Below are 25,977 nucleotides of genomic sequence, written 5' to 3' on the forward strand. Positions count from 1 at the left end.
CTGGAGAGAAGGAATGGGTGACGTTTCAGGTCGAGACCCTTCTTCAGACTTTTCTTTGTTGGTGCTGAGATTCATTGCGATGGAAATGAATGCCATTTCCTGCCGTCAGATCTAATGAATGAATGAATGAATGAATAGGTTTATTGGCCAAGTATGTGCATATACAAGGAATGTGCCTTGGTGCTCCGCTCACAAATGACAACACAAACATACAGTTAACAATTAAGAATAAAGCATAACCACATCAAAACAATAAGGATACACCATTACGGTCTAAACATGTGGGTGAAAATAAACCAGAGCAAAAATGAGACCACAGACTTTGGTTGTTGAGTAGAACTATCACTCATGGGAAAAAGCTGTTTTTATGTCTGGCTGTGGCTGCTTTGGCAGTCCGGAGTGGCCTTCCAGAGGGAAGTGCTTCAAAGAGTTTGTGGGTCAGAGATGATCTTGCCCGCTCGCTTCCTGGCCCTTGCAGTGTACAGTTCGTCAATGGGGGGGAGGTTGCAGCCAACAACCTTCTCAGCTGTGCGAACAATCCGTTGCAGCCTCCGGATGTCGTGCTTGGTGGCTGAGCCAAACCAGACCATGATGGAGAAGGCGAGGACGGAAGGCAAAGTCTAGAAGGCAAAGTTAAGACAGTTGGACGGATTTTATTAATAATTTTTTGAAAAGTAATTTTGCTTTCTTCTCACAGGATTGTACGAATCGTATGGAGGTTCAATTAACCCAAATCTTAATTTCATTCCATCCGACAAGTTATCTGCCAGCAACAAACAGCGGTATGGAGAGAAGGTGAGAGGTGGAGACCTTTATTCCAACTTCAGCTTGCCGCTGCTAACATCCTCTTTCCCAAATAGCAAAGGGGAGTCAGGTCAGACATAACAATTTGAACATTTTGGAAGGAAATGCAGATGCTGGTTTAAACCGAAGATAGACACAAAAAGCTGGAGTAACTCAACGGGTCAAGCAGCATCTCTATAGAAAAGAAATAGGTGGCGTTTCGGGTCGAGACCCTTCTTCAGACAGAGTCAGGGGAGAGGGAAAGGAGAGATATAGACGGTGATGTAGAGAGATATAGAACAGATGAATGAAAGAAAGTAACGATGATGATAAAGGAATCAGGCCATTGTTAGCTGTGTTAGGTGAGAACAGGAACAATGAGACTCAACGAGATGACTTTGAAGCTGGTACGACTTGGGTGGGGGAGGGATGGAGAGAGAGGGAATGCAAGGGTTACTGGAAGTTTAGAGAAATCGATATTCATACCGCTGGGGTGTAAGCTGCCCAAGCGAAATATGAGGTGCTGTTCCTCCAATTTGCACTGGGCCTCACTCTGACTATGGAAGAGGCCCAGGACAGAAAGGTCAGTGTGGGAATGTGATTGGGAATTAATGTTTTTGGCAACCGGGAGATCAGGTAGGTCCAGGAAGACTGAGCGAAGGTGTTCAGCGAAACGAGAGCTAAAAGAGTATTTTAAGCTGAGCTCACTGTGTACCCAGTCCTTGTAAACCCAGTACATGCTGTTCCAAAGACGGTGACTTCTGAGCGATTTGTAAAGATCTAAAAATAAGATATTTGCATGGTCATGGGTCTCTCTCGTTGAGTGCGAGCAGTATTAGCACCCGTGTTTGTTGAAACCAGAATCGATAGCAAACATCTTCAGAAGAGTAGGCATGTGAATTTTCCGCGGATTTCCGCGTTTTTAAAATCCATTTTCCGCGTTTTTCACTTTGCCGAAATCGTGTTTACCAACGGAGAAACCAGATCGAAAAAAAGAAAGAAACAAAAGAAAATAAACGACGTGCAACAATGTTTCTCAACCGGGGTTCCCTGGAACACTGGGGTTCCGCTAGAGGTCGCTAGGGGTTCCGTGGGAAATAGCCGCTAATCATTGAAATACCGAGAAAATTACTAGAGCCCGCTTGAACCCGCGCGCCCTGGAAGTCTCCCCGAAAATGTGGCACCGAGGCTGGGCAAGGCAGCCAATCTCGACCTCATCGGGACTTCCACGGCCGATCGGTGGGTTGAATTTGCAACCTGTGGCTGGGGCTCTGGAACTCCAGCCCAGCTATCCCCATAGCCGACTTCCTTGGCCGGCTGGATAAACCAGCAAAACTCTGGAACCAAGAGTGCCAGAAAATCAGTGGTGGAACTGTAATGAGTTAAATTTAAGTGCAAGATATATAACTAAATTAATTAAAATAATAAAAATGTTATTAGTGTACAGTGACATATTCACATTATTTTGTAATGTCCGTTTTTACTTTGAAATGCACTAAAAGAGGCTTGAAACTGGCAATTTTGTGTGTAAATTTTTTGATCCCCTTTGTCCGCCTCAAGCAAGTGCTCGGCTCTTTTACTTTTTTTTTTACCTCACTCACATGCCAGGATGAGGGAATGAACATTGTATTTAGCTGTAACACTCTTCTGAGTCATGCTCATTCTGCATATCTGCATACGGTGGCACAACGGTAGAGTTGCTGTCTTACAGTTCTTACAGCGCCAGGGACCCGGGTTCCATCCCGACTACGGGCGCCGTCTGTACGGGGTTTGTACGTTCTCCCTGTGACCACGTGGGTTTTCACCCAGATCTTCGGTTTCCTCCCACACTCCAAAGATGTACAATTTTACAGGTTATTTGGCTTTGGTATAAATGTAAAATTGTCCCTAGTTGTGTGTAGGATAGTTTCATGTGCGGGGATCGCTGGTCGGCACTGACACGGTGGGCCGAAGGGCCTGTTTCCGCGCTGTATCTCTAAACTAAACTAAACCTTCTTTCTTTTCCAGGTTTTAACAAGACTGAAGACCTTTGTCAGTAACCTGCAGCAGAAAAGCAGTGAAATTGAAGTTTTAATGGTGAGTGTCTCAGCGTGCAGAGTGAAGAGTCTGCATCCATAGCTGGCAGCGGCTGGACTGCTGGGGTGCTAGACGGGTGAGACCCAAGGCAACCAGAGAGATGTTGAGAAACATCATTGCATTTCCTTCTTCATTCCTTGTCGGAGAAAGATTTCCATTGAAACAAACTGAGCCAAACATCCTAGATTAAGGAAGACTGGAGTTTTTGATTAGCGAATCTATTTCAATGTTTCTCTCATAAATGACATAGAAACACAAAAAATATTTTTTACGTTTGGCCCTTCGAGCCAGCACCGCCGTTCATTGTGATCATGGCTGATCATTCACAATCAGTAACCCGTGCCTGCCTTCTCCCCATATCCCTTGGTTCCACTAGCCCCTGGAGCTCTATCTAATTCTGTTTTAAATTCATCCAGTGAATTGGCCTCCACTGCCCTCTGTGGCAGAGAATTCCACAAATTCACAACTCTCTGGGTGAAAACGTTTTTTCTCATCTCAGTTTTAAATGGCCTCCCCTTTATTCTTAGACTGTGGCCCCTGGTTCTGGACTCCCCCAACATTGGGAACATTTTTCCTGCATCTAGCTTGTCCAGTCCTTTTATAATTTTATACGTTTCTATAAGATCCCCTCTCATCCTTCTAAACTCCAGTGAATACAAGCCCAGTCTTTCCAATCTTTCCTCACATGACAGTCCCGCCATCCCGGGGATTAACCTGGCGAACCTACGCTGCACTGCCTCAATAGCAAGGACGTCCTTCCTCAAATTGGGGACATGTTTGGGAGCGCAGAGAAATTTGGCATTTCTAAACAGAAATGCAAGTTCTTGTTTGATGGTGAGATCTCTGGGCCTTGGAGAACAAGATTTGGGATTACATGCAGGGAAATCGGAGTATTGATGTAACTTGGGTCAGGTCAGGTATTGAGGTAACTTGGGTCACGTCAGATAATGAGGTAACTTGGGTCAGATCAGGTATTGAGGTAACTTAGGTCAGGTGTTGATGTAACTTTGGTCAGGTCTTGCTATTGAGGGCGTGCAGCGTAGGTTTACTAGGTTAATTCCCGGAATGGCGGGACTGTCGTATGTTGAAAGATTGGAGTGACTAGGCTTGTACACACTGGAATTTAGAAGGATGAGAGGAGATCATATCGAAACGTATAAGATTATTAAGGGGTTGGACACGTTAGAGGCAGGAAACATGTTCCCAATGTTGGGGGAGTCCAGAACCAGGGGCCACAGTTTAAGAATAAGGGGTAGGCCATTTAGAACTGAGATGAGGAAAAACCTTTTCAGTCAGAGAGTTGTGAATCTGTGGAATTCTCTGCCTCAGAAGGCAGTGGAGGCCAATTCTCTGAATGCATTCAAGAGAGAGCTAGATAGAGCTCTTAAGGATAGTGGAGTCAGGGGGTATGGGGAGAAGGCAGGAACGGGGTACTGATTGAGAATGATCAGCCATGATCACATTGAATGGCGGTGCTGGCTCGAAGGGCCGAATGGCCTCCTCCTGCACCTATTGTCTATTGTCTAGGTCAGGTGTTGAGGTAACTTGGGTCAGGTCACATTTGAGGTAATGTGTGCAATTTTGGTTGCTGCATGTTGTCACCCTGGCCTGTCCTCACCTCTGTCCTTCAGGAATTAAAGCTGCACAGATGGAATCTCAAGTCCCCACTTCTCACTGACCTACACCTCCTGCCCATTAAGCTTTATTTCTATATATTCTCATCCTCCAATTTAAACCCCTGTTTATCCCCAGGAATCCACTTCATTTCTCCAAACCTCCAAGGGTCTTCCATTCCTCGAACTCTGGCCCCACGCTACTACCCAGGGGTAACGTGCGTGGTCTCATGGACCCTAGGCTCTGGAAATTCACTTCCAAATCTCCCCCCATCAAAAGCTTCCAGTTACACAATGCCCCCAGTATCTGTTTCTTGTCTTGGTGACCAACCTCTCGAGCTGCTGCCCCCCATCTTGTCGTACCTTCAGTTCACCACGCTGCCTGAGGTTGACAGGTGAACCCGATGACAGGAGCTGTTCTGAAGCTTCCCTGTGGTGAACAGGATGATGAGATATGAAAAGACAGACAATTTGTGCTGCTTCCACCGCTCAGCTAGATGGACTGAGATGTGGAGGAATGAAGTGCAGATGCCGGGTTAAACCGAACGTGGGGGCAAAAAGCTGGCGTAACTCAGCGGGACAGGCAGCATCACTGGAGAGAAGGAACTGGTGACGTTTTGGGTCGAGACCCTTCTTCAGTCTGAAGAAGGTCACCCATTCCTTCTCTCCAGAGATGCTGTCTGACCCACAGAGTTACTCCAGCGTTTTGTGTCTATCTCAGAAGGACTGAGAGTCGTGTCGTAACCCAAACACCATAAACCACTAGGATTTCATTGTAGTCTGATCTGTGCCCCCATTTAGCCACCTCACCGTTGGTTCCCATCTATTTGAGGGGTTGCAAATGATCCCTCAGCGTGAAGGGGAGGGGCAAGACTTATCCCTGTGACCAACTCAGCCTCCACATATCAAGAAAACCTGTTGAATCTATTCATCCATCTGTGAAATGAGCAAGCCTGCCTCGCCCTTCCCTAAACCAGTGGATATTTCCACGTCAGAGATAGATAGATTCTTGATCAGTGCGGGTGTCAGGGGTTATGGGGAGAAGGCAGGAGAATGGGGTTGAGAGGGAGAGATAGATCAGCCATGATTGAATGGCGGAGTAGACTTGATGGGCCGAATGGCCTAATTCTGTTCCTATTCCTTATGACCAGCCATGCCCATGACAAGCATCTCTGCTACAGAGGTGTGCAGTTTTCCAACCAGCAGGGACCATCTTGTGGGTATCGGTGCATTTCATTACTCTAAGTTCTCTTGTCAAGGCTCTCTGTATTTCGCTGCATCGCTCTCAGCTTAAGAAGGCTGGCGTGGGTTTACAGTATCCGATACCATGTAGGATTCAGAGTGGCACTGGTTTCTTCTAGCGGAGAGGGGTTGTGTGAAACATTTTGTCGGGGAGGGCGATGATAGATTCCCGTCAGTCACACGAATTATGTAATTTGCAGGTTGACATGTCAAAGGAAATGATGATGAACTTCTTAGCGCTGAAGGTAAGATCTCAATCTAAAAAACTCTGCTCACGAAAATCAGAAACTGCGGATGCTATAAATCTGAGATAAAAACAGAAACTGCTGGAAACACTCAACGTCTGAGCTGCTCTTACCAAATGCCTTTGCCCTGAAATGTTAGCCCCGCTTCTCTTTTCATAGATGCTGCCCGACCTGCTGAGTGTTTCCAAAGATTTCAATTTGCATTCAAGAGAGCTAGATAGAGCTCTTAAGGATAGCGGAGTCAGGGGGTATGGGGAGAAGGCAGGAACGGGGTACTGATTGAGAATGATCAGCCATGATTACATTGAATGGTGGTACTGGCTCGAAGGGCCGAATGGCCTCCTCCTGCACCTATTGTCTATTGTATGACTCTGTGTAAATAACTGCTTTGTAAGTGAAGTAGTGGGGAAGGATCATGCAAACCCGTGGTTTTATTTAGAGTTTATTATAAAACCGGTTGCCTTTCCTGGTTTTCTCTCAGATCACCTGAGTGGGTGAGCAAGGACTGATCCATGGAGGTGAACAACTGGGCTGGTTCCAGTCCTCAGTATCAGCTGTGTCTGTGTCTGGCCCAGCCACTCAGCGCCTTCACTCTCCAGATAGCTTGGCAACTCCACCCAAACTGACTCTGGTATCTCCACACATGGACAAGTGGAATTCCCCTCTTCATTCTTAAGAGTGAAACCACCATTCAGGCACATGGTGGCCCAGCGGTAGAGCAGCTGCCTTACAGCGCCAGAGACCAGGGTTCGATCCCAACTACGGGTGCTGTCTGTACGGAGTTTGTACGTTCTCCCCGTGACCTGCGTGGGTTTTCTCCAGGATCTTTGGTTTCCTCCCACACTCCCAAGACGTACAAGTTTGCAGGTTAATTGGCTTGGTGTAAGTGTAAATTGTCCCTGGTGTGCGTAGGGTAGTGTTAATGCGCAGGGATCGCTGGTGGGTGCGGACTCGGTGGGCAGAAGGGCCTGTTTCCGCGCTGTATCTCTAAACTAAACTAAACTATAACTTCCAGCAGGCATGGGCTATATTCAGGTAAGACAAGTGCCTGCATCAAGTTTGTGCCTGACTGTGAACTATTGAATGGCTTCAGCCTCACATCAACCTTGCGATGAAGTGCATGCGTGACTGCTTGCTCTGTCTCCTCATTCTCTGCTTTTGCTTTCTCAGTGCGATGGGGGTGAACAAATGTTTAACGCCAGTGTCCAAGAACTGCTCTCAGACTCACCCAAGCAGCGCAGCCTCAAGTCCATTTGCGATCAAATCCATCACTTCAAGTTGGTCAAGAGGTAAGATAGAAGCACAGCCGAGTGCCCTATAACACGGGGGGGGAGACTCCTTGTGGGGTTACTGTAAAGAGGGCGTGGGGAACAGACTAGTGGATGTGGTAATGTGTAAGGTGATGTTTGAGGCCAGTCCCTCCATCTTCTAACTTTATCCGCCAACTCTTGCCATCATTTACGTTGGCAACACAGCAACTATTTTGTTTCCTGCTCACAAAAATTATTTCCAAATTGACACCAGCCAATACTAAACCCTGAAGATAGACATAAAATGCTGGAGTAACTTCAGACTGAAGAAGGGTCTCCACCCGAAATGTCACCCATTCCTTCTCTCCAGAGATGCTGCCTGTCCCGCTGGGTTACTCCAGCATTTTGTGTCGATCCTCAGTGTAAGCCAGCATCTGCAGTTCCTTCCTACACCATTCTAAACCCTGCTTGACCTTAACACACATTGCACTGGAGAACGTGGTATCTGTCATCTACTTCATGTTATGAGCTGTCCTGGGTCATGTGGAGCAAGGATTAACGTTGAAGGTTTTCACTATCAGAGGCCTATACTTTGCTACAGGAGCTCTCGTACCTTGTGAGTAGCTCTAAACTATTGCCCTTTTGTCTCCACAGCGTGTCCATGCTGGTTCTGTACAGTTACAAGGATGACTACTACCAAATTATGTTCTAGTGAGGCCTCTGCTTCGAAGGTTGTACAGGGGGCACTGCAGTGAGCAGATGGGACGGATGATTTTGATGCATTAGGAGTTTCATCAGCTTGTTACCTGGGAGGGCTGGAGTGCAGTTTCACAACACTGGGGATATTTGAATCAAATATATCAATCCAGTGTGTTGCAGATGCACATCCCTCGAATTTAGTAGTGTGTGTTGAACATCACCATTCCTGCAAATTGTTCTCAGTATTATGGTTGCTTTCCCCACACAAGCCCTGGGCTCCAGTTTTATGGAGGCTATCAAGGATTCCACCCCTTCACCCTGTACTCTGCTCAGCTTGCAAAGGTTGCCGTTGTTTTGGGCTACTGGACAGTGGCAAGCACAGCTCCACAACAGGAGCCGTCCAGCCTGAATATGTAGTAGCTGCTAGTTCTTTCACATTACATGAGTGCGGGCTGCCCTAAGTCAGCGTTGGACTGAGTTCCTTGTACAGGACTCGTCCCCATTCTCTGAGACACGTCCCCAGAGCCCCAGACAGTGTTGGCTGTGGTGTTCAGTGCCACACTGATGCTCGAATCTTGATTATTTCTTCTTTCTCTCAGCCGTTGTGTTCTGAGCCATTGAGCCTGGGGCAGCCTGTCAAGCAGAACAAAACTACAGCCACCACGGCATGGAAAGAGTACCTTTTAAAACCACCCGTCCACCTTATCAATCCATGGGTTCGTGTCAGTGGATTTGCTGTGTGACTAAATTCAAACTTATCAGTCTGCACCACTCATGGACACATAGAACAAAAAGAGGGACACAATGCTGGGGTAAATCAGCGGGACAGGCAGCATCTCTGGAGAGAAGGGATGGGTGACGTCTCGGGTCGAGACCCTTCTCCAGACTGAGCTGATTTAGGAATCATTTGCTTTTCAAAGGAGAATCTTTGGATCACCAACAAATCATGGTAGCACGCGATTGGTGTTGGCTCGAAGGGCCGAATGGTCTCCTCCTGCACCTATTGTCTATTGATTGTCCCTAACGAGGCACCCCAAGCTGTGGCCGATCACCAGAGCGACTGAGAGGCAGGACAGTTTGATGGGTTTCAAAGCTGCTGTTGGGAGACTCGGCTGTATTGACATGGTGGTAGTAACGCCTTTGGATTGTTACTGTCCCTCGATGAGCTACGTACATCCAGTACAGAAAGAGGCCTTGCCATCATTGCCAGCTACCCACGATGGCCTCAGCTTAGTTCGTAGAATTATGGACTATTGCAGAATTAGCCAGAAGCACTGAGGGAAGTAAAACAGGCTGGCCACAGCTGGGTTTGTTTTTGCTGTGGATTGACCAGGGATAATCAACGGTGAAGAATATTATTGAAAGGCATTGTACATTATCGTGACAGACACAAAAAGATGGAGTAACTCAGCGAGACAGGCAGCATCTCTGGGGAATAGGAATAAGTAACGTTTCGGGTCGAGACCCTTCCTCAGACTGAGAGTCGGGGGAGAGGGAAACGAGAGATATAGACGGTGATGTAGAGAGATGTAGAACAAATGAATGAAAGATGTGCAAAAAAGTAACGATGATAAAGGAAACAGGCCATTGTTAGTTGTGGGCTAGGTGAAAACAGGTTACAGACAATGAGACTCAACAAGACGACTTTGAAACTGGAACGACTTGGGTGGGGGAGGGATGGAGAGAGAGGGGATGCAGGGGTTACTTGAAGTTAGATAAATCAATACTCATACCGCTGGGGTGTAAGCTGCCCAAGCGAAATATGAGGCTCTGCACATTATCATGTTTACTTGAGCTTTTCTTCCTGCCTTGGTGTTGCTGTCTCAACACTCAGAGGAACAAGCAAATGCCTCCCCTGACATTCTGACACATGCCCTTGTGGTGGGGCTGCTTATTGCTGCCATTTTGCCTCGGTGTCCTGTGCCAAGGGCAGTCTCTAGGAAATTAATTGTTTACACTTGAAAATGTGAAATTCAATAATGAATGTAAAATGGCTTTATGCTACAGATTTGATGAAAAATAAATTGTTTTTCTGCATGTGTGTGATATTTAATCTTCCAAGATTTCCCTAATTTATTGGCTCTTTTCCATGTACCTAAGGTAGAGCCACTGCCTTACAGCAACAGTGACCCGGGTTCAATCCCAACTACAGGTGCTGTCTGCACACAGTTGTATGTTCTCCCTGTGACTGCGTGAGTTTTCCCTCATCCCACACACCAAGGACAGACAGGTTTGTAGGTCAACTAGCTTCTGTAAAATTGTAAATTGTCTGTGGTGTATAGGGTAGAACTAGTGTACCTGTTCTATCGCTGGTCGGTAGACAATGGGCCGAAGGGCCTGTTTCCATGCTGTATCTCTAAAGTAAATGTAAATATATTCTGGATTTACATTTCCATTAAATCATCAAAATCAGCCTACATTGATAGTACACAACAGTTTTATTGCTTCTTGGCAGGTTATAAAATCCTTATTAAAAATCTAAGGGCAACATTCTTAACCAAATTCTTCCGTATGTCCATCTGCTCCCATGAAGGCGATCACAACAGGTGAGTACAGAGAAGGTTCACCAGATTGATTCCTGGGATGGCAGGACTTTCATATGAAGAAAGACTGGATAGACTCGGCTTATACTCGCTGGAATTTAGAAGATTGAGGGGGGATCTTATAGAAACTTTCAAAATTCTTAAGGGGTTGGACAGGCTAGATGCGGGAAGATTGTTCCCGATGTTGGGGAAGTCCAGAACAAGGGGTCACAGTTTAAGGATAAGGGGGAAGTTTTTTTGGGGCCGAGATGAGAACGTTTTTTTTCACACAGAGAGTGGTGAATCTGTGGAATTCTCTGCCACAAAAGGTAGTTGAGGCCAGTTCATTGGCTATATTTAAGAGGGAGTTAGATGTGGCCCTTGTGGCTAAAGGGATCAGGGGGTATGGAGAGAAGGCAGGTACGGGATACTGAGTTGGATGATCATATTGAATGGCAGTGCAGGCTCGAAGGGCCGAATGGCCTACTCCTGCACCTATTTTCTATGTTTCCCACACAGAAAAGCTTCCCACTGTAGATTTGTAGATGGCAAATGTTGACTGTGGTTGGGGCTTGTGTGGATAACTACAGTTATCTTTGAACAGTCATCGCAGCTAATTGTTTGTACAAGATATACCAACACTGCTTGTCGTGGATACTTGAGTTGTAACGAAATGAAGCACAAGAACTGTGGAGCCAGGAGTCAATTTCAGGCACTTGCTGCAATGTTGGCAGATGACTTCCCAATCCTAATTGATCAAATTGAGAATCGATCGAAAGGCTGAATCAGAATACTAGTGAAGGACTCTGCAATTCACTGCATGTCAGAACAGCGAGGACCAAGGCTTTAGAGCTTCTAATCTTCACTGCACCAGTGCCCTGTAACTCAGTGCACAAAGACAGGCCTCTGATTCACCTTGAAGGCACAAACGAATGGAGAGCAGTGATTCATTGTTCAGTACCAAGTTCAGCCAGGATTAGTACCTCTTCTCCAATGCTTGCTTGAAGACCATCAGAATAAGGTTTTTATTGTTTATCACATTGTAGCAACACAGATCAATCAGCCGGTCAAAATCATTAGGAGTGTATGTAAAGTTCAGAGTATTGTACGGAGAATTCTCAGCCTCCAGGACAAAACTGCCATAATCTTTCTCCTCGTCCGACGTCCGTTCTATTCCTGCAAGAGATGCAGACAGGTGACTGACTGTATGGATCGGATTCCTCACTTTCAGCGTCTTAACTTTGTGACACACGGCACGATTTACAGAGGAGAAAACCAAGATTACACAACAGAATTAATTGGCAGCGTTACCACTATAAGGAAGATTTCAGAATCTAAAACCTGCAATCCAGACTACTGAAGGATGTGGATTGATGTATGGGTACTAAGGAGTAGAGCGAGGAGATGACCAAGGGTGGATGAGATTTGGTGAGGGACCGTGGGATGGAAGTACTGGGAGGAGGCAAGGACAGGAGATGCTAGGTTCTGTGGACAAGATACGTCTGCCAAACCTACAGACAACAGCAATTGAAAATGAGCTAGTTTGAAGAAGACAAATCTGAGACATTCAAATGGATAACCCCAATCTCCATCATATCATATCATATATATACAGCCGGAAACAGGCCTTTTCGGCCCACCAAGTCCGTGCCGCCCAGCGATCCCCGCACATTAACACTATCCTACACCCACTAGGGACAATTTTTACCTTTACCCAGCCAATTAACCTACATACCTGTACGTTTGTTACTCATTTACATTTGTTACTCATTTACCCTCTCATGTTCTCCACTGGGAAACATCTCACCTGGCGACAGGTAGTTTCGGAACGTGGCATTTGTGAGAGGGAAGTGAATCACAATGGGAACGTTGCCATCTTTCTCATCCTTGAAGATGTAGCATTCCTGCAGGCTCCTTTCAAGCAAGTCTGGCAAATCAATCTTTGGGAAAGGGATATTGTTTTCTATGCAGTATTGCTCGGTCTTCTTCAAAACCTGCATGGGAGAGTAAGGGAAAAGCAAGAAGTTGAAACTGAATGGTCTTTAAGAGACACACGGAGGCACAGGGAGTAGAGGGATACGGTTCATGTACCACCAGATTAGTTTAGTTTAGAGATACAGCGCGGAAACAGGCCCTTCGGCCCACCAAGTCTGCATCAACCAGCGATCCCCGCACATGAACTACACTCCATATACGCACCATGGAACTACACTCACCCCCCTGCAGGACCTACACATCAGGAGGTGTAGATCGAGAGCAAGCAACATTATGAGGGACCCCTGCCACCCCAGCAACGGACTGTTCCAGATGCTACGGTCAGGCAGACGCCTCCGCTGTCACGCTGTGAAAACGGAGAGGATGAGACGGAGTTTCTTCCCACAGGCCATCAGGACTGTTAACTTTTATAACTCCAGGGACTAAATTTTGTCTTCTCTGTATTAACTTTAATTTATATGCTGTAACTGTAATTCTTTTTTTCACAATCCGCAGGCATTGCCACTTTCATTTCACTGCACATCGTGTATGTGTACGTGACAAATAAACTTGACTTGACTTGAACACTATCCTACACACACTAGGGACAATTTACACTTACACCCAGCCAATTAACCGAAAACCTGTACGTCTTTGGAGTGTGGGAGGAAACCGGAGATCTCGGAGAAAACCCACGGGGAGAACGTACAAACTCCGTACAGACAAGATCAGGATCGTACCCGGGTCTCTGGCGCCGAAAGGCAGTAGCTCTACCACCACACCACCAGATGAGATCAGATTAGCTAGACATCATGTTCAGCACAAACATTGTGGGCCAAAGGGCCTGTTCCTATGTTCTGTAACACCTGGTTGTGTCCATATACCACCAACTTCAACCTGTAATTATTCCATAGACATAAATGGAACTAAAAAATGCTCTGTGCACTTGGCAGTCCACCTTTTAATCCCAGAGTGTAGACGGTTCCTATAAACGTGTGTACGTACACACTGAATATATATTTTTCTCAGCAGACTGAATTTCTTCACCAACATTACAGCAGAAACCAGGAATGTGGTCTGGGTACATTCTCTACCTCCGAGGTCCTTCACAATCTGACCTTTGCTCCCAACAAGGACATGAACTATATTGATATAAGAAAATAACTGCAGATGCTGGTACAAATCGATTTATTCACAAAATGCTGGAGTAACTCAGCAGATCAGGCAGCATCTCGGGAGAGAAGGAATGGGTGACGTTTCGGGTCAAGACCCTTCTTCAGACTGATGTCAGGGGGGCGGGACAAAGGAAGCATATAGGTGGAGACAGGAAGATAGAGGGAGATCTGGGAAGGGGGAGGGGAAGAGAGGGACAGAGGAACTATCTAAAGTTGGAGAAGTCGATGTTCATACCACTGGGCTGCAAACTGCCCAGGCGAAATATGAGGTGCTGTTCCTCCAATTTCCGGTGGGCCTCACTATGGCACTGGAGGAGGCCCATGACAGAAAGGTCAGACTGGGAGTGGGAGGGGGAGTTGAAGTGCTCGGCCACCGGGAGATCAGTTTTGTTAATGCGGACCGAGCGCAGGTGTTCAGCGAAGCGATCGCCGAGCCTGCGCTTGGTTTCGCCGATGTAAATAAGTTGACATCTAGAGCAACGGATGCAATAGATGAGGTTGGAGGAGGTGCAGGTGAACCTTTGTCTCACCTGGAAATACTTTTTTCGCTTGGTTTCGCCGATGTATTGATTGTTGGTTGTTAATCAACTATATTGATTGTTGGTTGCCCACTCAGTGCCTATCCAAAGATTGGTCTGTCGTTAGATTTAGTTGTCCAGCACTGCATTTGGCTTAATGGTTGCACTGGGATAGAACCACAAGCATTTTAAATTCACAGTCTGAGATAATCCGTTGCAGAATGTGGACTCCGACAATGTTTAATGGGACAAATACGCCTGAATGTGAAGGTGTGGGAAAAGCTGGTACAGAAAAGTGAATGGATTGTGTGCGATGACCTGCGGACGATAACGATTTGGCAGGTGCTCTAGGTTTGACCAGTCTATGGGTGGGCTCTCAAGATCCTCGGTGATCACCATTAAAGGTCTCACACAGAAGACATTATTCTGCGCAATAATTCTGTTCAATAATCCTCTCCTGTACAACTTGAACTCTGAAGCTCTGGGCTGCTCAACCACTGAGTTTAGTTTCGAGGTACAGCATGGAAACAGGCCCTTCGGCCCACCGAGTCCGCACCGACCAGAGATCACTGCACACGAAAAACTATCCTACACACAGTTGGGGACAGTTTGACATTTACCAAGCCAATTAGCCGACAAACCTGTACGTCTTTGGAGTGTGAGGGGAAACCGAAGAGAAAACCCACGCAGGTCACGGGGTGAACGTACAAACAGCGCACACCCGTAGTCGGGATCAAACCCGGGTCTCTGGCGCTGTAAGGCAGCAACACTACCCGCTGCGCCACTGTGACGTCCCCAATTCTGACTATCAGGTCCCATGCGTCTAATTTTAATGCGTACTTTAACTAATAAACTTAATTTCCACCGTGCATTAGTTGCAGGACCATATAATGTTCTGTTCTTGTGAGTGCAGGCAACTGCTTGGACTGTACTTATAGAGATCACATCTTCTTGTGCCCACCAAGTCTGCTCACCTTGAATGGCGATCCCCGGCTAAAACTAAAAGACAGGATGACATCAATGTGCCTCCGTGACTGTAGGGCAAGAGGAAAAGCCGAATTATTTGCGAATCCAGCATCGACCAAATGCAGCAGATTTTCCATTGGGGTGAGGTGATTGGGAGACATGGTAGCGCCTTGAACTAAAAGATAAAATTTTGAAAAACATGATCAACTGAAAAAGTGTAAACTTGCATCTTTTTACATCTTATGTAAGATTTTAAACACCATATATCTTGATGCCTCAGGCATGAAGAAAGACGTTACGCTCATGATTTCCAAAAGAGTTAAAGGCAGTTACGAGGGAACACAAGTCACACGTTCATCTAGGCCATCTGATCCAACATGGAGATGCAAGTTCATCGTTGCCACTGCTGCTGTGCCTGGCTGTGGGAGATTTGACATCCTGTGAGAGACTCTTAACTGTTACCCGACCTGCTCAAGGGGCCAATGTTGGGGGATGAAGGCAAGCAGTGCACCCCCCTGGTCACTTCAGGTATTGCAGTCTGTCTCTCATAAACACAAACTCACTATCACCCATTCAAAAACAAGGGTAAACTCATATGCAACTGTTTTTTTTTAGTTTGGAGAAACAGCAAGGAAACAGGCCCTTCGGCCCACCGAGTCTGCACCGACTGGCGATCCCCGCACATTAACACACTAAGGGCGGCACGGTGGCGCAGCGGTAGAGTTGCTGCTTTACAGCGAATGCAGCGCCGGAGACTCAGGTTCCATCCCGACTACGGGCGCCGTCTGTACGGAGTTTGTACGTTCTCCCCGTGACCTGCGTGGGTTTTCTCCGAGATCTTCGGTTTCCTCCCACACTCCAAAGACGTACAGGTATGTAGGTTAATTGGCTGGGTAAATGTAAAAATTGTCCCTAGTGTGTGTAGGATAGTGTTAATGTGCGGGAATCGCTGGGCGGCGCGGACTCAGTGGGCCGAAGGGCCTGTTTCCACGCTGTATCTCTAAATCTAAAAGGACAGTTTTACATTAACCAAGCCAATTAACCTACAAACCTGTACGTCATTGGAGTGCGGGAGGAAACCGAAGATCTCGGAGAAAACCCACACAGGTCACGGGGAGAACGTACAAACTCTGCATAGATAAGCACCTATAGACAGGATCAAACCTGGGTCTTTTGCCGCTGTAAGGCAGTGGCTCTAATGCTACACCACTGTGCCGCCCAAATGCTTGAATGCTTGATCTCATCTTCCTTTAGTCCCCGTCCTCTCTACATATCGGTTCACACTGCTGCTGATGTGCCACTGCCCAATGACCTCGCCAGTCAACCTGCTGGCTGCCATATGCCTGCTTACCACAGCTTACCTGAGCAACATTAGGTCAAGACATGGGAAACTTACATGACACGCAAACACCTTTAGACTAACCCAGCACATAGTGTTATGTCATAAGTGATAGGAGCAGAATTAGGCCAATCCGCCCCTCAAGTCCACCATTCAATCATGGCTGATCCATCTCCCCCTCCTAACCCCATTCTCCTGCCTTCTCCCCATAACCCCTGACACCTGTACTAATCAAGAATCTATCTGTCTCTGCCTTAAAAATATCCACTGACTTGGCCTCCACAGCCTTCTGTGCAAAGAATTCCACGGATTCACCACCCTCTGACTAAAGAAATTCCTCCTCATCTCCTTCCTAAAGGAACGTCCTTTAATTCTGAGGCGATGACCTCTGGTCCTAGACTCTCCCACTAGTGGAAACATCCTCTCCACATCCACTCTATCCAAGCCTTTCACTGCTCTGTACTTTTCAATGAGGTCCCCCCTCATCCTTCTAAACTCCAGAGAGTACAGGCCCAGTGCCGACAAACGCTTATCATAGGTTAACCCACTCATTCCTGGGAGTTAAGTTATCACACTGTTGGTCCTCAGTACTAAACATTTTTTTCTGGAAGCATTGAGATACAAAGAATGGTACATTGGTCTACTTATTTCACGCCACCCAGCACCATATCCTTCCACTTCTTGTTCATGCAGTTCCCTCACCCCAGAATGTCAGCTAGAACACAGAGGAGCATCATTGCTCTTTGATGAGGTCTTGGATTTACCCGAAAATGCTCTTTGGAGCTTGGTTTTACCATCTCATCTGAAGAGGGTGGGAGGCATCAATGTAACACTCTCTCGGCACGACACCCAAGCTTCTGATTGTGAGCTCAAGTCCTGAAATGTTACTTGAAGCCACACGTTGCTGGCAAAAAGGCGAGGTTGTCAATGCCATCCTACAGAAATACACTTCTGATCTTCTGCAAGGACATTATGAACCATACACACCTCTCAGGTCACCTGGGACAGGTCTACTTTCTGTCCCCAGAGCCAGAACTAAACATGGAGAAGCAGCGTTTAGTTCTTATGGACCACACATATGGAACAAACTCCCAGAAAACTGCAACTCTCAGTTCTTTTAAATCGAGGCTGAAGACTTTTCTGTTTGACGCTGCCTTTTATTAAATCAAATAATTATTCATTTCTTGCACTGTAACTTTTATTCTTGTATTTTATACCTGTCTTATTTCATTTTAGCTTGTTTTAATTTCTATTCTCTTTAATGACCCTTAAATTGCTTTTAACCGCTCTTTAATGTTTTACCTAAAGCAATTTGAATTGCCTTGTTGCCGAAATCTATATTCTAAAACTCTTGTTTGTTTGTTTGTTTGTTCCTGAACTCCAGACAAAACGGTGCACGATAGAGCGACAATTTTAGGCCCACCTTACTCACCGTCGTCCCTTTGGTGCTAATGGAAGAAGTTTCATTGAAATGGGTGTTACATTTTTAAAGTTATTCACAATTTAAAGTTTAAATCTATCTCCTAGGGAGGGAGGGAGGGATGAGAGGGAGAGGGGGAGATGGGAGTGGGTGGGGGGGGAGGAGAGGGTGCTGCACCAATGCAGGAGAGGTTTGGGCCCAACGGGTCCACTTGGTCTAGTGTGTATATAAATAAACTTGCTTTGCCTTGCCTTACAGTGCCTTTAACGGGAAAAAAATCTCCCAAAACAGCTTCAGAGAAAATAAAAGTTGATGCTGAGGCATGTTGGGGAGATGCAGGAAAGGATCTGACTGGAGAAGGAAGAGGGAGGGACTGCACACTCAGCGAGTTAGCAGTGGAAGACACGGCCATTGTTTTCAGTAGCCCAGTGGCTTCATTGACACAGCCACAGTGGAAGGGGGCAATTAAACTCCACGATGCCTAACAACCACCGTGGTGGGATGCAATTAAATGGGAGACTTACAGACTGACGAGGTGCCAAAGGGATCCAAAAACAGGCTGTTGTTCAGCTGGAAAGGGGGTAGAGAAGATTTACGAGGATGTTGCCAGGACTCGAGGGCCTGAGTCTAAGGGCCTAAGAGAGAGGTTGAACAGGCTAGGACTTTATTCCTTGGCGCGCAGGAGGATAAGGGGTGATCTTTAATAGGTGTTTAAGAAAGTGAGAGGAATAGATAAGGTAAGTGCACAGTCTTTTACCCAGAGCAGGGATATAAAGGTTTAAGATGATCGGGGGAAATAATTCATAGGAACCTGAGGGGCAACTTTGTTTTACACAAATGGTGGTGGAACACATATGGAACGAGCTGTGGTAGTTGAGGCAGGTACTATCACAACGTTTAAAAAACATTTGGACAGGTACATGGATACAATATGTTTAGTAGGGTGTAGGCCAAAAGCAGGCAGGTGGAATTAGTGTAGATGGGGCATGTTGGACAGCATCGGCAGGTTGGGCCGAAGGGCCCGTTTAAACACCGTATGACAATGATCATGAAATTGAAGCGTTGTAAAACTGAGAAGTGTAGGTCAACATCCAAGGTTTGACGTCTCCATGTTCTCCAGGCCCTCACCAGGTACTGGGCAGCCTAGTGTCTCCAAAGGCATCTTGAGCACAAAGCGAACTAAAACATATTCACTGCCAACAGATCTAAGTTGACCAGCTGTGGCCTTACCTTTTCCCAACTGCACAATGTGTACATGGTGCAATGAGGCAATCAGCATTCAGCAATGCTGTACTGGAGCACTGCATTCAATTAACATTGGCACTGATGTTAGGTGAAGATAGGTACCTTCCCAGCTTTTGAAATGCTGATTCTGGTCATACTTTTGGTGCAGAAAGAGCCCCTTCAGGAAGTTGTTGGTTTCAGACGTTGTCAAGCGTGACACAAACAGGTTCTTCATCAGAGCGTCCAACATGCCTTGTGGAATTGTCATCTGCATGTGGATCTCAGGCGAGTCGCTCGCTCTCTCTGCAACAGTAAAATGGCAGCCCATCGACATTTTGTTTGGGGAAGGTTTTGTGTCTACAGCACCAATCAAGACCGATTCCTGAGGAAATGTTATGTGGTAGAAAATGTGCAGAGCTGTTAAAAGTGGCAGAGCAGGGAGGGAGGCAGCTCTGAGGTAGAGCCGAGTGTCCCACGTGTAGAATCTGACCCCCGGTTGTTTTGGAGGGGGTGGGGATGGGGGAATGCAGAGGAGGGCAGTCCCACCAGGTTGAACATGGAAGGAAAGATTTAACACAGTCAGAGGAGATCCCATTGTAACCTCACAGGAGCTGGGGCAGAAACCTGGATGGAGACATGAGGGAATTGGGAAAGATGTAGCGGCTGAAAATACATTCAGGGTTTGGAGAGGAGATTCAGCATTTCAAGGCAGTACTTGGTGCAGCGGTAGAGTTGCTGCCTCACAGCGCCGGAGACCCGGGTTCCATCCCGACTACGGGTGCTGTCTGTACGGAGTTTGTACGTTCTCCCCGTGACCTGCGTGGGTTTTCTCTGAGATCTTCGGTTTCCTCCCACACTCCAAAGACGTACAGGTTTGTAGGTTAATTGGCTTGGTATAAATATAAAATAATTGTCCCCTGTGCGAGTCGGATAGTGTTAATGTGCTGGGATCGCTGGTCGGTACGGACTAGGTGGGCCGAAGGGCCTGTTTCCACACTGTATTGCTAAACTGAAACTAAACTAGGATAGAGCGTATTATGGAGTCACGGCTGAATTACTGACGGCCGTTGTTCTCAATAATAGGCAGAGTCCTCCTTTACAAGGTAATCCAGTCATGTGGGGCCCAATCTCTGTCTGGTTCTCTTAGTTTTCAGGGGGACCTGAACCTATATGTTTTTGCTAGTCAACTGTAGTGTCTTTGCTTGAATCGGTCTTAAAGTTAGGGGAACAGCAACGGAGGGAGAAAATAGTGAAGATAGTGAAATGGTGGCGCAGCGGTAGAGTTGCTGCCTTACAGCGAATGCAGCGCCGGAGACTCAGGTTCGATCCTGACTACGGGCGCCGTCTGTACGGAGTTTGTACGTTCTCCCCGTGACCTGCGTGGGTTTTGTCCGAGATATTCGGTTTCCCCCCACACTCCAAAGACGTACAGGTACGTAGGTTAATTGACTGGGTAAATGTAATGGGTGTGTGGGTGTTAGTGTGCGGGGATCGCTGGGCGGCACGGACTCGGTGGGCCGAAGGGCCTGTTTCCGCGCTGTATCTCTAAATCTAAAAAATCCAGAGATGGGAAGTTGGTAGAACGATAAGCAACTTAGGACTGTCTTTTCGGGCTCTATTGAAGGGCACCTAAGCCAACCGTGCAGGCCCAGGACCCGAGGGGATCAAGGAAACCTGAAGTGAGATGGGAAGAGGAGGGGGGATGACCATACTGAGAGGCAAGGCTCGGTGGCACAACTACTGCCTTACAGCGCAAGAAACGCGGGATCGATCCTGACTACGGGTGCAGACACAAATGCTGGAGTAACTCAGTGGGACAGGCAGCATCTCGGGAGAGAAGGGATGGGTGACGTTTCGGGTCGAGACCCTTCTCCAGACTGATGTCAGGGGAGGGGGCGGGACAAAGATAGGATGTAGTAGCCGTCTGTACGGAGTTTGTACGTTCTCCCCGTGACCTGCGTGGGCTTTCTCCGAGATCTCCGTTTTTTTCCCACACTTCAAAGACGTACAGTTTTGTAGGTTAATTGGCTTGGAACAAGTGTAAATTGCCCCTGGTGTGTGCAGGGTGGTGTTAGTGTACGGGGATCGCTGGTCGGTGCGGACTCGGTGGGCCGAAGGGCCTGATTCCGCGCTGTATCTCTAAACTAAACTACACTAAAGGCAGCCTTAGTATTTTACAAAGGGTGAGGTTAGCCTCTGAAGAGTATGATGGTGATTTGGGGCCTTCTTAGCATCACTCATAGAAAGACTTGTGGCCCAGACAGTAATCACACACAGACATCCAGACGAGTTATTCACTGGTCTCGGCTGACAATCAAAGTGGCACCTGTCACGTTGATAGCATCGCGCAGGCTCCGCATCCAGCTGTTGGAAGGGCCGATCAACTCCCTCAGGATCTCATCCAGATTTGCTGCAAAAGCACTTCCCCACTGGCCTGCACAGAAAGAAGCTTTGATTATCAGGAGAAGTGCACATCTCCCCCACTTCCCCCACGTGCCCTTATTAAGAAACAGTCAAGGCAGGTACATGGATAGGACAGGTTTGGAGCGATATGGGCCAAACGCAGGCAGGTGGGACTAGTGTAGCTGGGACATGTGGGCAAGTTGGGCCGAAGGGCCTGTTTCCACACTGTATCACTCTATGACTCTTTTGTGCAGATGACACCAGAATGGCAGGAAATTAATAAGTCCCACATTCCTCCATGGCATATATTGAGGATAAAATTACACTGGAAAAGGGAATTTTATCTTAAGGAGGAATTGATTCGATTCCACTTAGGAAAGAAACTCATACTGGAGCAAATACTGTGCATTATCAGACCTCATGAACTAATGAGGAGCTACAGCCTGCAGTCTGATAAGAGGCAGCTGGAGAAACTGCACTTGCTTTTATCATTCTTTCCCAAATTCCACATCCCTATGTCTTGGTCACACCATTCGAAAACACACAACGTTTGGGAATTGTATAAGAAAATAACTGCAGATGCTGGTACAAATCGATGGTATTTATTCACAAAATGCTGGAGTAACTCAGCAGGTCAGGCAGCATCTCGGGAGAGAAGGAATGGGAAACGTTTCGGGTCGAGACCCTTCTTCAGTCTGAAGAAGGGTCTCGACCCAAAACGTCGCCCATTCCTTCTCTCCCGAGATGCTGCCTGACCTGCTGAGTTACTCCAGCATTTTGGGAATTGTATGCTCAATTTGCAAAATTAAAAATCTCACTCCATCTTTGAAAATGGACACAGTGAGGAAATTTGGGCAACTTCCAGATGTTTTGGTGCCTCAGAGCTGTAGGTCCCACTGAACCACCTATGCCTCCACCCATGTACCTTCCCGTAATGGCCAAATGAATATATCTGCAGATGGGCCACTCTTAGTCACGTGTGTGACCAAAAATATGAACAATTGTGGAATACATCTCTTCTAATTCTGAAAGCATTGCAGGTGTATTGTTTTGTACTGTACATATGACTTATATGTGTCGAAGTTTATCAAGTGAAATGTTTATATGTGTTTGCTGACAATGTTTGTTTAGGGTCAGAGGTCAAACATGACTGGTCACGTGTGTGGCCTCACACGGAAGCATTTTTTTCATGACTCAGTTTTATCTTACTACAAACTCTGTGATTTTTTTTAAAAAGACATGCGTCATAGTTCTGTAGGTAGGAAAATGGCAATGAATAAGATTAATCTCTTACAAGACTTTTTTAATGTATGACTGCATGTGATGACGCCTGGTCACGTGTGTGACATTTTGGTTCACTTTCCAAAGAATGGCCCAGATCATGAATGGTTAGCTATACCGTTCAGGAAGCTGACTCTTGTTTCAGGGAACTTCTTTATCAGGTATCCCATGAAGAACTGGCTGCCAAAGTGCTGAACTGGAATATAAGCTCCGTATCTGGGGAGTCCGACTTCGTAAGGAGTGTACTCAAACCACTCTGCAAAAGAAAGAAGAGTCTGGCAATCTTTGTTGTGTGACTGCACTGAATTACAAGTTAAAGCAGAAATCCTGTCTTTTCTCGCTCCCAGCTCATGAAATGGCCCCTGTTGCTGACCGGTGGGAAGTAACAATACTCTCCTTTAAAGGGCTTTAAACACTCACCAAGGTGTGGTGCCATTGAGAATGCGCCAGACGCTGCAATTTTACGTCAAGTTCTATCTCAGAGTTACTTCAAAGCAACAGACCAGTGGCAGAAAGGCCAATGTGTAGCCCACCCACCTTGCTGTTTCCTTTCGCTGTTACTACTAGGATCTCTGTCAATTTATATCCTTTACTGCCTTACAGCGCCAGAGACCCGGGTTCGATCCCGACTATGAGTGCTTGTCTGTACGGAGTTTGTACGTTCTCCCCGTGACCTGCGTGGGTTTTCTCCGAGATCTTTGGTTTCCTCCCACACTCCAAAGACATACGGGTTTGTAGGTTAATTGGCTTGGTACAAATGTAAAATTGTCCCTAGTGTGTAGGATAGTGTTCGTGTGCGGGGATCGCTGGTCGGCGCGGTCTCGGTGGGCTGAAGGGCTTGTTTCCGCGCTGTATCTCCAAACTAAACTAAACAGGCGGAGAAATGTACCACCCCGGCAAATGTCCACAAGATGGAACCCCAACTTTCTCTCAGTGTAACAGGTGCCAGACCTATACCTCCAAAATCTTTGGCGCTGACATTGGTCTTCACATTTAGACTGGCGTAGACAGGATATGGATTCTGGCCCCGTCTCACAGCTCTCTGTTGGTCTGACAGCTTAGTCTTATTCTCCTGCTAAAAAGATAAATATTTCACCCACTCTGAAATATTTATATGCACTACTGTACTGCTTGTTTAAGCACGCACCAACCAACAACTGGAATTTACACACTGATTTTAAAAGTAGTAAAATATCCAGAAGTGCTTCAGAGGTATGGTATTAAATTAATAGGCGGCACGGTGACGCAGCGATAGAGGTGCTGTCTTGCAGCGCCAGAGACCCCGATTCGATAACGACTACGGGCGCTGTCTGTACGGAGTTTGTACGTTCTCCTCGTGACCTGCGTGGGTTTTCTCCGAGATCTTCGGTTTCCTCCCACACTCCAAAGATGTACAGGTGTGTAGGTTAATTGGCTTGGCGTACATGTAAAACAAATAGTCCTCAGTGTAGGGTAGTATTAATGTGCGGGGATCGCTGCTCGGTGCGGACTCGGTGGGGCGGAGGGCATATTTCCGCGCCTTATCCCTAAATCAAACCAAAACTAAATCTTCCGTGGGTTCCCACAACATGAGGTGCCCTTGGTTTATCTGCTGGGCGTATTCGTGCATGAGAAGAGGGTAAAGGTTGGGCCCAACTCCCACTTCAGGAAAGCTCCCGACTGCAGTCCTCAGGAGGTGGTACCCTGTCCCAAGCACCTCCCTGCAAGGCTTGGTTAACCATGCCCCGTCCTCAAAGGGAAAATCAAAATCTGGCCGACGTTGGAAACCTGCAATTAACTGAGGACGATGGAAACACTCAGCAGATCAGGGAGCACCTAGAACATGGAACAATACATAAACAGACCTTTTGGCCCATCACGTCTGCACTGACTGTGATGGTGGACCAAACTATCCCATTTGCCTGCACGTGATACCTCTATTCCTCATATGTCCCTGCATCCGTCAAAATGCCTCTTAAACCCTGCTACCACCACCTCCTTTGGCAGTACATTTCAGGCATCTCTCCCTTGTGCAAAGAAACTTGTCCCGGAAATCTCATTTAAACTTTCCCCCCTCTCACATAAATGTCTCACCTCTTGTATTTGACTCTTCCACACTGGGAAAAAAAGGTTCCAAATGTCTAACCTATCTATGCGTCTATACTAGATAAAAATACAAATGTTGTGGATTTGAGTATAGGAGTAAAGAGGTCCTTCTGCAGTTGTACAGAGCCCTGGCGAGACCACATCTGGAGTATTGTGTGCAGTTTTGGTGTCCTGATTTGAAGGACATCCTTGCTATTGAGGCAGTGCAGCGTAGGTTCACGAGGTTAATCCCCGGGATGGCGGGACAGACATATGAGGAAAGATTGGAAAGACTGGCCTTGGATTCAGTGGAATTTAGACGGATGAGAGGGGATCTTATAGAAATGTATAACATTTATAAAAAGACTGGACAAACTCGATGCAGGAAAAATGTTCCCAATGTTGGGGGAGTCCAGAACCAGGGGCCACAGTCTAAGAATAAAAGGGAGACTATTTAAGACTGAGATGAGAAAAAACTTTTTCACCCAGAGAGTTGTGAATTTGTGGAATTCTCTGCCACAGAAGGCAGTGGAGGCCAATTCACTGGATGAATTTAAAAGAGAGTTAGATAGAGCTCTAGGGGCTAGAGGAATCAAGGGATATGGGGAGAAGGCAGGCACGGGTTACTGATTGTGGATGATCAGTCATGATCACAATGAATGGTGGTGCTGGCTCGAAGGGCCAAATGGCCTTCTCCTGCACCTATTTCTTATGTTTCTATGTAGTTCTCTCATATATCTCCCCTCAGCCGCCAACTCTCCAGACAAAAAAATCTACATTTGCGCAACCTCTCTTTGTAACTAATACCCTTTAATCCAGATAGCATTGTGGTGAATCTTTTCTGCACCTTCTCCAAAGCCTTCACATCCTTCCTGTGATGGGATGACCAGAACTGCGCACAATACTCCAAACGTGACCGAGACAATGTTTTTATAAAGGTGCAAGGTGACTTGCTAACTTGTGTTCAATGCACCATCTAATCAAGGCAAGTCTGCCATCCGCCTCCTTTACCACCTATCCAATTGTGCCGCCACTTTTAGGGAGCTCATGGACTTGGGCCCCAAGATCCCTCTGTTATTTATGTTCCCTCTTTACTTCTGCTCTTGCTTTAACGCACTAAAAGCAAACACCTCCCACTTGCCTAGACTACCCTGAGGTGGCATTGAAATATCTTCCCTTAATA

At 46.7% G+C, this 25,977-nt stretch overlaps 2 protein-coding genes across 7 annotated transcripts in view; one reads left to right on the top strand and one right to left on the bottom strand.

The window, feature by feature from the left end:
• The window catches only part of eif2ak4 (eukaryotic translation initiation factor 2 alpha kinase 4), a 117,262-nt gene extending 107,346 nt beyond the window's left edge, over positions 1 to 9,916 (top strand). For 5 of the 6 annotated variants that reach the window (XM_078406086.1, XM_078406088.1, XM_078406090.1 and 2 more), the window contains 5 exons: positions 698 to 795; positions 2,791 to 2,859; positions 5,915 to 5,959; positions 7,130 to 7,248; positions 7,864 to 9,916. In XM_078406086.1, coding sequence (XP_078262212.1) covers positions 698 to 795; positions 2,791 to 2,859; positions 5,915 to 5,959; positions 7,130 to 7,248; positions 7,864 to 7,921 — 389 coding nt within the window. In that variant the 3' untranslated portion in view covers positions 7,922 to 9,916. The remainder of the gene's footprint in view (positions 1 to 697; positions 796 to 2,790; positions 2,860 to 5,914; positions 5,960 to 7,129; positions 7,249 to 7,863) is intronic. The other variant, XM_078406089.1, reaches the window with a different exon arrangement.
• A 1,490-nt stretch (positions 9,917 to 11,406) lies between these two features.
• LOC144597150 (cytosolic phospholipase A2 zeta-like) overlaps positions 11,407 to 25,977 on the bottom strand; it is a 75,985-nt gene continuing 61,414 nt past the window's right edge. The window contains exons 15-21 of the mRNA XM_078406093.1: positions 23,688 to 23,805; positions 22,849 to 22,986; positions 21,373 to 21,480; positions 19,170 to 19,349; positions 15,072 to 15,238; positions 12,238 to 12,424; positions 11,407 to 11,606 (exon numbers count right to left, since the gene is read on the bottom strand). Coding sequence (XP_078262219.1) covers positions 11,407 to 11,606; positions 12,238 to 12,424; positions 15,072 to 15,238; positions 19,170 to 19,349; positions 21,373 to 21,480; positions 22,849 to 22,986; positions 23,688 to 23,805 — 1,098 coding nt within the window. The remainder of the gene's footprint in view (positions 11,607 to 12,237; positions 12,425 to 15,071; positions 15,239 to 19,169; positions 19,350 to 21,372; positions 21,481 to 22,848; positions 22,987 to 23,687; positions 23,806 to 25,977) is intronic.

The sequence above is a fragment of the Rhinoraja longicauda genome, chromosome 10 (assembly GCF_053455715.1).
Source record: "Rhinoraja longicauda isolate Sanriku21f chromosome 10, sRhiLon1.1, whole genome shotgun sequence".
Taxonomy (NCBI): domain Eukaryota; kingdom Metazoa; phylum Chordata; class Chondrichthyes; order Rajiformes; family Arhynchobatidae; genus Rhinoraja; species Rhinoraja longicauda.